Below are 12,073 nucleotides of genomic sequence, written 5' to 3'. Positions count from 1 at the left end.
AAAAGAATTCCTTGCACTATTCTTCAGGCTCTACTATTAGTTTGAAATAATTTAAAATAAAACATTTATAGATACCAAATGAAGTAATATTAGGTTGATCTACTTAAACACTGTACTTGCATAAATTGTTTTCTTAAGGGATTTATTTAACACCAAGAGACCTCTTTTAAAAGACTTATCCTATAGCTAAGTCCTTCCAAATTCCAAGGCCACCTTTAGAAGAAAAGGAATTACTGAAACAATGAATGTCTATCTAATGGTCTGAAATGACCCCTTTAATAAATAACTGGTATTTTTCCAACCATAGATCATAATTTAAATTAGATTATTTGTTCATGTTAATATTGAGTCACCCCTTTGGTATATTTCTGAATCAGTATACTATTTGTCTAGAAGAAATTTATATTGCCTCTCTTTTTTTGTATCTCACATAGCAATCACAGACAGCCAGCTGAGCAGAATCTTAGTATCTAGCAGTATAATTTTAACAAATGGAATAAATGCTTATAAAACAATCAGAGGTGATTCCATGGACTATTAGTCTTACAAGGCAGAATCCTAGCACTCTCAGATTTCTCATCCTGCAGAAAGAATTTCCACGTGACGTTATAAAACCATAATTAATCATAACACAACCATTTTCAAATTACTGTTTTTAAAATAGTTCCTGAAGTCAAAAAGCTATAAAAAGACTGTATTAGAAATGAAACACAAGGAGAAATTGAAAAATTAATTTATTATATGAAGAAACATAAACAATATTAGAGTCAATGGCTACACAGAAGCAGCCTACAAAAGCTCACATCCACAATTTACTGGCTGAGAAATACTGACACATACACTCATAACCATAGCACTAATATTCTAAGGTGGTTCCAAGGAAATGCTGCATTTGACAATTTTAATGTTTATTTTCCCATCCAGAAGGCTGAAAAGATTAAACCCACATTCAATTAAAGTCTAGCAAGATCAGGCATTCAAGTTGTAAATTATCAAAAGATGCTACGTCCTTTATGAAAGATGATAGATACAAAAATGATAAACTCATCTGTCATCAAAAGCAATTTTTCAGATTGCAGTGGGTGGTTTTTCTTCAAGTACCAAGTGTTTAGGTCCTAATTTATGTAAGTAACTAATGGTAAGAGGAAGGGCAAGGGCTGAATTTTCTCTAAGAGTAAAGACCACTTACACTTGCCCTTCTTTAAGGCCAAAGGCCAGCATATTCACTCAAGACACTCACGTGGATGCCGTTGCTGTTACTTTTCTAACAGTAAAATAATAATAATAATAATAACCTGTTTACGAATTTGAACAACTATAATAACAACTCCTTCAATATTTATGGCACTTTAAAAATATCTTCAAAGCATTTTCACACCTATAATTTAATTTGATCTTTCCAACAACCTTGTGAGGTAGGCTGGGCAAGTATATCATCCAAATTTGGTGGGTGAGGAAACTGAGGCAAAGAGCAGTTAGGTAACTTGGGCTTAACAGGGAGATGCCAATCTCTATACTGTGCTGTCTCCACTAATGAAGAAAGAAAGTCTAAACATGTTTGATGATCTTATTTCAATATATTTTGAAGAAATACTTTACTTCCATCCAGCCAAATGATAGTAATTCAGTTGGAGCAGCTGTCGTGACAAGTTATGGTATATAACTAATTCGACAAAGCACTGAGAGTTTTGGAAATTGGAATTATAACTGAAAACCACATTTTAAATCTCAACACATAAGAGAATCTGCTGGTTTGTTTGTCTTTAGGGCAGCCTAGCTCTGCAATCTGACCTATAATTTTACCATCTCAGAAGTATAATATAAATAATTTTAAAACAAAATTCTCAGTTCTCCATGACTTAAATTTTCACCATGCACAAATGAAAGGGGTGGTTTCTTTCCCCACAAGTAAATGAACATACATGGCCCAAAAGCAAGGGTATTTGTATATCAAGAGTTAAAAATGACAAAATGACAAAATTTAGTTACCAAACCTTTTTGTCCTTATATAAGTGGCTCATAATTGGGCTTTAGGAGTCTGATGGACCATCACTGTTAGTGTGGTTTGAGGTCACTCAAAATGCTTACCTATCTTCTACATCAAAATGATTTAAAATGTATTTAAAGGCTCAGATTGTACAAAGGTTCTTGAAACAGGCTTCCAAACCAAGACTGGGAAGTACCAGTCTCTTCATCCCTGTCTAATTCTGACCACAACTCCTGCTCAAGCTCACCATATTTAACCTGTCCCCTCATAGACTGGCTGAAACTAGATGGGTCAGAAAGTTCAGCCAAGTCCTTAGACTGTCAATCCTAATTGACCTGTAATGTCCAGCTTAGTCAGTGACAGGTCACCTGCTTCTAGATATTTAATTCTTAAGGTTCTTATAGTAGAAATAATGGTACTAGATCCAGGAATTTGTCCAAGGCAACTGAGGATATGCTAAGCAATCCTTTTATGAAATGAATAAGGTTCAGAAATTATACCAAAGATAGGAGAGTGTAGAAGGATAAAATTGGGAATCTTGTTTAAATTAACTCAGAATCATGCCAAATCAAAATGCATTCAGTTAAAAACAAAAAATCTTCTGGTCATTTTATCACTTTCTATAATTTAAAGGTTTCCGAAGTCAATATATAATTTGGAGGGAGAATAAAAACCTTTTCCTTCAAATAATAAAAAGTAAAATGTCCTATATACCTGTGTTAGGTGAAAGATTTCTGTGGACTTTTCTAGAAAACTTAAGTTAACCAAGGTAACTTTTGTCTGAAACTTTCCTGACAGGTAAGGAAGAGGGGAAGTAAAGACTGTAAATTTTATTTTCTTCTTTCTTAAGAAGGCAAATCATAGCAAGTTCTGTTAGAAATTTTCCAAAATTTAGGACAGGACAGAACCTTGAAGAGGTTTAAGCCTACCTTCTAGCAAATTCACATCTTCAACCCTTCTGAGAAGGTAGGAATTATGCTTACAAAAGCCACCATCATTTTGGTGTTTTAACAACCCTCTTGATCGAGAATTTATTCAATATGTTGAAGTGAATACGCCACTTTCCTAAAATTCTAGGGCTTCCATAATGAAATTTAGAATTCAGTTTTGCATCCATGGATCTTTGGGAATAAAGTCTCCAAATCTAGACTTTTGAATCAATTAGAGATAGTAGACCAAGTGGCTACAGTTGGTTATATACAAAAAGCCTTCCTGAGAGTCATATGGAACATCTGTCTACTCAAAAACCTTGAACAGCCCTCTATGAAAACTCTGACGGAAATTATGTTGCTGATTGCAAAACCACAGTAACCTTCTCTGGTCATTAGGATAGCTCTTGGATGAAAAGTATTTTCAGGGATAATAAAATATTTGGCTACCTAGACCAGCAGTCCAGAAAACTAGAAAACGAGAAAGCCCCTGTCCTCATTCTACCTGATGGATCTAACGAGCTCAACAGATATTATGGGTATTTTGTCAGTGAAAAGACCAGTAACACCTGGGAGAACACGGTCAACTATAAATGGTAGTGCCTTAGGCTACCCCTCCAACACTCAGGGGTTTCCCTGGCTTCTCTCAATAGTTCCCACATACCCAAGAGCTCTCTAAAGGGGAGCAACTCACAAGGAGTTGAGAGCTAAATTCCTGCTTTATTAATTGTGCAGGGATCATCACTTATATGAAGAACAGGGATCACCCCAGAAAAGAAGAGACTCAGGTCTCATTAAGCAGAGCATAACTCATCGGCAGCCAAGATCTGGCTCGGCATAGAACTTATTTTACTGCTAGAAGGTGTCTCATCTCTGTCTTCGGGTGACCTTAGATCTGTCTTTCCTATAGACTCTGAGGATTTCTGTCGCCTACAGGGGCAGCAAACACACTTTAGCCACTGCTGAAAGCTGTCAGAAACACTGGAGGAAAATAGCTTTTTGCAAGGGTGGAAGAACTGATAGAATACCAGCATAAACAGAATGGCTGTGCAATACCCAATGAGCAACTTTAGAATCAATAGAGGTGCACACACATACATATAGATATCAGTCTTGTAAAGATACCACATGAGGAGGAGGAAGGCATTCTCAATGAATCTTAGCATGTAGTACACCAGTAGCCAGTACCAGTTTTGGGACTTGCTGATGAGGTCAGGGTTATTGATTTTCAGCTGTACTGCGGACCAGCAGAACATGTTGATACCGGCATAGAGTAAGGTGAGAAAGCATAGTACAATGGTGGTACCCACTCGACTGAGGGCCTTCTCGATATTCTCAGGGAATGGGGAGCCACTGCACCAGAAAAGGATCCAGGGGTATATGAAGAAACTGAAGAAGTTGATGAGTATGACCAGCACCACCCAGGCCTTCAGGACGGAGGTAAAGAGGACCAAGACAATAACACGGGTGGCAATCTCAAAGCTCCTCCAGAGGACGATACAGACATAGGCCAGAGGTTTCACCTTGACATCATATTCATCATACTTGATCTTGATGGCTAGGATGTTGCAGCGTAAGGCTCCATACACAATGGACAACAGGGATAAGAACATGCAAAGACCTGGGGAGAGAAGAGAAGCACTGTCAAGTCTCACCTCCACCAAGAAACCTACTGTGGCAGACACTATTAGTCCTCTACTCATATTCCTTGGACCCTTCTGTGCCCAGACTGACTTCCACTGGTCAGTATCGACTCACTTTACAGTAGGGCCTTTTCTCAGGCTGTAGAAGGATGCTTTGCTCAGGCGCTGGACAGTTCTGGGGCATTAGTACCCCTGGGAGAGCCCTCAATACCCCAATTACAGCCCTGATAAGATCTGGAATGTAATTACTCTAGCTCTCCCACCCCCTGAATAGAATAATTCTGAGTCAGGTATTCTATAGTGTTTACCAGTATTTTCTCATAGGATTACTTTAAAGTCACCCATGTTGACAGTTGTCCAGTAACATTCACTGTATTGGCTGCCTTCCCTTCCGCATCTCATTTCCATTTTCCCATGCTCCTTACATTGTCCTTCAAAAATACCTGCAGCACTCAAATACTTGTCTCAGGGTCTGCTTCAGGGTTAGCTCAAATTAAAACACCTTCCTAACCCCATCTTGCTCTGTTTGAATATGTAGTCTCCCTTAAATGGTACATTTTCTTTCCTCAATTAGCTTACAAGCTCCTGAAGAGTCAAGAGTGACCACGTCTGATATTTCTTCTTGATATCTTTCAACATATACCAGGAGTAGGTACACAAACAGAAGGCCCTCAACAATAAATTGCTCAGCAAGTTCCTCTCTATCTGCAGGACCTTTAACATTTATATTCTGATTACAGAATGCTCACTTTTCTTTACTCTTTAATAGTTACAGTCTTGAATTCTCCAGATTGCTAAAGAAATGAAAATCTGTTACTCAGAGTCCATCTGTCTTAGGCTGGAGGGCCTTAGTGTTTTAAGAAGTCTTAACTCTATCTGTTTATTTCTTAAAATAACTTATGGCTAATGGGTTTATCCAGTTTATATAAAACAGCAGGACAAGATGTAGCTCATTTAAAAGGTACTGTGTTTGAGAGCATGACACTTTTGGCTGTGAGTTCTATTATCTAAGAAATGTGCCACAATTCATGAGCACAGACTGTATGGTCAAAATGGAAATATAATTACTTATTACAGGCTACTACCACTACCTCCAAACACTGAGCCAGGAGGGAGGTGAGGCAAGGCTTGGAGTTAGAAAACAGGAGTCTGGCTCTGGTTTTAGTCTTGTCTTGCCAGTCTACACTGGGAAAAAGGACATCTCTTTGGGTTCTTTTTCTCACCCATAAAATTGAGGTGGTAATACCTTCTGTGCCTGATTCTTAAAATGCAATGTTCATGTAATATAACTGTCTTTATCTAAATGTATAATTTTAAATCCATGAAAATAAAGGATTTTTTCTTAAGTTCTGAGTCAATGAGAAAATGTCTATATTTGGTTGGCATAAAAACTCTGAAGCCTTGGTACTTATTTGCCTGGGAGAAACTCAATTTTACTCAAAGCATAAACTTTTCTCTTAAATCTTTGACATTGATTTAAATCACCAATATCACTCACTGTAAAGATTGTTGTCTGCTAATCAAATTTAAAATAAAGAAGTACTATCACAGGAGTAGGCTGGGAGGTAATTGGACTGAGTTATTTTTCCAGAGAGGCTATTTCAATAAAACATTGTAAAGCAGTACATATTGGTGACATATTTTTATATGTGTGTTTACAAATTTCTATACCCTAAGAACCTAGTATTGAATCATTTTCTCTTAGTCCTTATATTTTTCTCACTATAAGAAAAATACTTGAAATACAGATGAGCTAAGCATAAATAATTAAAATGTAAATTATGTATTCATACACACAGTATTTATACTGTTATATTTATGGTACTTTAATGCCAAATTATTTATTACTTTTAAAAATGTGATGACTAAATTTTAAAGCATTTATTCATTTTTCCCATGTTAAGCCAATTATATCCAAATTCCATCTTTTTCTCTATCAAGAGAGCCAATTATTACCCAATCCTTTAGTAGCAGTCTACTACTGAAGCCTTCTGAGAATGCAAAGAAATTGTCTTGAAATCACTGACTTCAATCATCACTCCCACTGTTGGGTGCTCACTGAAAAATGTCACAGAAAGAGAGCCAAGAGATTTCCAGTCAAGATTTAAGAGTAGGTAAATGCTGAGCTTGCCTCCTCTCACAATCACCTCAAAATTATAAATAAACTACAGAATAACCATCATTGAGAAATGCCTGAAATCTATCCGAATAGAAGTCCTATAACTAAGGACATACAGAAAAAACCACATCGAGACTAATAGAAGGCATGGAGATGCTAAACAAGTTGGTCCCACACCCACATGTGGCATTTAAAAATTAAGAGAGGGATTTCAACTGTGGAGGTCCCCCTGGAGGAGAGAAGTCTTCGTTTCACAGCAGACTCCCCAGTCCAGGGTTCTAATGCCAAGAAGAGAAGTCCCATCAACTTATAGCTGTAAAAAACAGCCAAGATTGTGGCTGAGTGAGACGGAGGGCTGCCAGAGTCCTAGACATTCCTCTTAAAAGGCCTGCACACATGGACAGACTCACTCCTCTGAGTTTTAGCACAGGGACAACAGCTTGAAAGGCACTAGGAACATACAGGGAAGAACTGATTTGTCTGATTTCAGGGTGAGGACCAGAGGGGCAGTTTTCTCCCAGACAGAAGTACTTGCAGAAGCTGTTTCTTTGTTGGACCCTCCCCGCTTCTAGTGAGCAGATGCAGGTGGCCATATCTGAGTCTCTGTCAACCTGGCTAACATGTGTGGCCTGGCCCTGATGATTCCCTGAGACCCCACCCCACCCACTTGTGGGCCCACCCAAGCCACTTCCAGTGCCTTCTCCATACAAATGGACTGTCTTGGCTCATGCTGTGGAATTTCCTAAAATCTCTCAAAGGTTCACAAACTCCAAACAAGCAGTGTCTGGCCTTGGCGTACCCTGTACCTCTTACTGAACATTCCAAGCCTAGCAATAGCAGACACCAGCCTCAGTTTGTGTCTTGGCCTCTCAAGGCACCTCCAAGCCCAGCATGGGTGGCCACCATCTTCAGATTGCTTGGTGGCTCATGCCAGGTGGCTCCGAGCAAAGCACAGGCTGTGGCTGAACTTGGCCTGTGGCAGGGCCCCTCTCAGGAGGCCTCAGAGTGGCATGCCCAGTGGCTGGCTTTGGACTGAGCCCGAGCACCACCAAGGGTTTCATCTGGGAACAACACACCAAAAAGGCACCCCGGACAGGCACAAGGGCCCTGCTAAAGCAAATCTTGCTCCATAGGCTCAGCACCTGCACAACAGCTCCTCCACTGGTCATGACCAGTCCTCACAACCAATCAGTCCAAGGGTCAATACCTCCCATTGACATGTAAACAGTAATCAAGGCTCAAATATAACAAGAGGTCATATTCAAAGCATACTGGACACACATGGAGCCTCTGACTCAGGTGCCCAGGGAGACTGTGCCACTGGGACCCACAGGACACCTACTACATTAAGGCCACTCTACTGAGACTGTGAGACATAGCAGCCCTACCTAACACATAGAAAGAAAAACAGGGAGGCAGTCAAAATGTGGAGACAAAGAAACAAGTCCCAATTTAAAGAACAGAACAAAGCTCCAGAGAAAGAACTAAACAAAATGGAGCTAAGTGATCTACCAGATGCGAATTTCAAAACAATGGCAATAAGGATGCTTAATGAATTTAGGAGAAGAGTAGATGAACTCAATAAGAGCTTTTGCAAAGAGACAGAAAACATAAAAATAGAGATAGAAAACATAAAAGGGAACCAGTCAGAAATGAAGAATACGGTAACTGAAATGAAAAATATATTAGAGGGAATCAACAGATTAGATGAAACAGAGGACTGAATTAGTGATTTAGAACATAAGGTAGCAGAAAACACCCAATCAGAACAGCAACAAGAAAAAAGAATCCAAAACATTAGGATAATTTAAGAGGCCTCTGAAACAATGTCAAGCATACCAACATCCACATTGTAGGGGTACCAAAAGAAGAAGAGAGAGAGTAAGAATTGTAAACCTATTTCAAGAAATAATAATGGAAAACTTCCCTAACCTCAAGAAAGAAATAGACATACAAGCCCAGGAAGCTCAGAGAGTCACAAACAAGATGAACCCAAAAAGGCCCACACCAAGATACATCATCATTAAAATACCTAAGACAAAGACAGAATCTTAAAAGCAGCAAGAGAAAGGCAGTTAGTTACCTACAATGGAGCTTCCATAAGTCTGTCAGCTGATTTCTCAACAGAAATTTTGCAGACCAGAAGGGACTGGCAGGAAATATTCAAAGTAATATAAAGTAAGGACCTACAACCAAGATTACTCTACCCAAGCAAAGTTATCATATAAAATCGAAGGATGGATAAAGAGCTTCTAAGATAAGAAAAAGCCAAAGGAGTTTATGACCACCAAACAAGTATTACAAAAAATGTTAGAGGGACTTGTTTAAGAAGAAGATCAAAAATATGAACAATAAAATAGCAATAACGACATATGTATCAACAATTACTTTTAATGTAAATGGATTAAATGCTCTGATCAAAAGACATAGGGTGACTGAATGGATAAGAAAGCAAGACCGTTACATAGCTGGCTATAAGAGATTCACTTCAGATCGAAAGACACACACAGACTGAAAGTAAAGGGATGGAAAAATATATTTCATGAAAATGGAAACAAACAAACAAACAAACAAAAGCTGGGGTAACCATACTAATGCCAGACAAAAAAGACTTTAAAACAAAAATATAACAAAAGACAAAGAAGTGCCCAGTAATCTCACTTCTGGATGTTTGTCTAAAGAAATCTGAAACACTAATTCAAAAAGATGATGTGCATCCATATGTTCATTGCAGCATTATTTACAATAGCCAAGATATGGAGGCAACTTGGGTTTCCATCAGTGAAGGAATGAATAAAGAGGTGGTACATATATATATAATGGAATATTACTCAGCCATAAAAAAGAATACAATCTTGCCATCTGCAACGATATGTATGGACCCAGAGGGTATTGTGCTGAGTGGAATAAGTCAGTTAGAGAAAGAAAAATGCCATTTGATTTCACTTACATGTGGAATCTAAAGAATAAAATAAATGAACAAAACAGAAACAAAGTTATAGATACAGAGAACATTTTGGAAGGGGGATTTGGGAGGACGGATGAAAAAGGTGAAGGGATTAAGAAGTACAATTTTCTAGGTGCAAAATAGTCATGGGATATAAAGTACAGCATACAGAATACAGTCAATAATATTTTAATAACTACGCATGGTGTCAGATGGGTATAAGATTTATCAGGGTGATCACTTTGTAAGTTATATAAATGTCTAATCACAATGGTGTACACCTGAAACTATACTATTCTAAGTTAACTGTAACTGAAAAATAAAAAAAATATATATGTAGTTTAAAAAAGAAGGGGGTAGAAAGAAAGATACACTTGGGAAATAAAAAGCTTGTACAAAATGCTTGGAAAGTATATTTCTACCTCTAGAATTCAGCTGTTATCTAATGAATGGCTAGGGTGATACTCATGCAAATACCTACTTATTCAGACTTAAATGAATAAACATTCCCTGACATCATTTCCCAACCTCATCTTTGCACAGTCAACACAAAAAAGGAGCAGTTGGCAGTCCCACCTATTTAAGTGGCACTTCGGAGAAGTCTAATGTTCCCTAATAATCCTATTCTCATTTCCTATGAAGGTGTGTGTGTGTGTGTGTGTGTGTGTGTATGTGTGGATGGGGGAGGTGCATTTTGCCATTTTCATCTTTTATTAGAAGGCAAGACATCATTTTAGGTAAAGCTAAAAAGGTTTTGACAATATTCCAAACCCTTGCCCCACTTATAAAGCTTCCTGTTCAATTCCAGCCAAAAAAACAAAACCAAACACAAACAAACAAACAAAAACAAACAAAAAAACAACTTCCAAATGAACTATGTTCCTATTTCACAGGCATGAATTTATTAGGCATGAATTTGCTCATTTCCTAACTTGATACCAAAAATTTAATCTCTATGTTAACTCTATGTTAAGTGATGGAGGCCATTTTCTTCCCAAGGATTTCTCTTAGGAAAGGAATTCTAACAGTTTCGCTGTTACTTTGGAGAGATTACAGGGGTTGCTTCAAAGATGGAGGATGGTAAGTGGTCATTCTCTGTAATGTGACCACTCTCCATGGACAATGGATCTTCTGTAAAATGACTGAACTTGTGAAATTCTCGGGTGGAATAGATTTTTCAAAAAAATTCGTGAACAGCTTCCAGGGCAGAACTCAAACAGCCTGAAGGGACACGGAGTGCAGTGGCAGAAAGAAACTGGAGGAGTTAGCACAGTAAGCTTCTGGAAATTGAAATTTTAACCAGATTTCTGAGGGGCTATGATTTTTAACTCTCTCAATGCAGTAGACAAAGTGTCTTTCTCATTATCTGGAGCCAGGATCTCTACCTGTACTATACTCCATGATTGCCTCCTTCTCAAAAATCTTGCTCCATCAATTATCACTTTCCTCTCCTAAATTTTCAGCTGCTCCCCCTATCTTGGCCCTTTTCCCTGAGTGTATGAATATGCCTAAGTAAGCTGCATCTAAAAAAAACATCTGTAGTTGGCAAAACCATACAAAATTGTTGAAGCTATGTGATAGCTACATGGAGATTTATAATATTCTCTCAATCTTTTTGTGTATTGTAAAATTTCTAAATAACACTTCCTTCCTTAAGGAAGTGAGAGTGGGAAGAAGGAGAAAGAAGGAAGAAAAAAGAAAAGGGTGAGGGAGGGAGAAGTTCTTTCTTCACCCTGCACTTCTATCTAGTACTACACTCTGACATTTTTCAGCCAACTCTCTTAAATTAATTTATCTCTAATCAAAATACTCACATTCTAATCCTCAACTCCATGTAGTTTGGATTCTGGTCTTGCTCCTTCCTGATATCTCTGCAATGTTTGATGCTGTTCATTCCCACCTTCTTGCAACTTTTCTTGTGGAAGTGATCACATCATTTTCTCCTAATCATCTTCTCACTTTCTTTGCAGCCCCTTCTCATTTTCTTTCATAGGCACATCTTTCTCTTCCACTCAAGAACCATGATTTTATTTTCTCCTTCTATCTTTAGGCCTACCAGATTTCTCTTCCTAGATACCTTATAGGTGACTCAGAAACCAAAAACAAAAGCAAACCAAACCAACCAACCAAACAAACAAACAAAAAAACAGACAGAAAAAAACTTATGCTTCCTTGAAATCTCCTCTTATATTTCCTCTAGCAGTCCATGACACCATCACTGCAGATCATCCTATCTAGAAATCTATGTGTTAACTTGAACTTCTCACCTTCCTCTCCTATCACACCCAAACGGATCCATAAGCTCTTGCTATTCAGAGTGGCTCATAAACCAGCAGCATTGACAGTGACTAGGAGTTTGTTAGAAGTGCTCCACCTCAGACACATTGGGTTAGAATCTGTATTTAACAAGATTTTCCAGGTGACTGTATGGCCACTAAAGTTTGATAA

General features: G+C 38.2%; 1 protein-coding gene across 1 annotated transcript in view; it reads right to left on the bottom strand.

Annotated features, from left to right (window-relative positions):
• Positions 1 to 717: 717 nt before the first annotated feature.
• XK (X-linked Kx blood group) overlaps positions 718 to 12,073 on the bottom strand; it is a 48,704-nt gene continuing 37,348 nt past the window's right edge. The window contains exon 3 of the mRNA XM_016132731.2: positions 718 to 4,537. Coding sequence (XP_015988217.1) covers positions 3,711 to 4,537 — 827 coding nt within the window. The 3' untranslated portion in view covers positions 718 to 3,710. The remainder of the gene's footprint in view (positions 4,538 to 12,073) is intronic.

Source organism: Rousettus aegyptiacus, unplaced genomic scaffold (assembly GCF_014176215.1).
Source record: "Rousettus aegyptiacus isolate mRouAeg1 unplaced genomic scaffold, mRouAeg1.p scaffold_m13_p_9, whole genome shotgun sequence".
NCBI classification, from domain to species: domain Eukaryota; kingdom Metazoa; phylum Chordata; class Mammalia; order Chiroptera; family Pteropodidae; genus Rousettus; species Rousettus aegyptiacus.
This window is presented reverse-complemented; position numbering and strand designations above follow the sequence as displayed.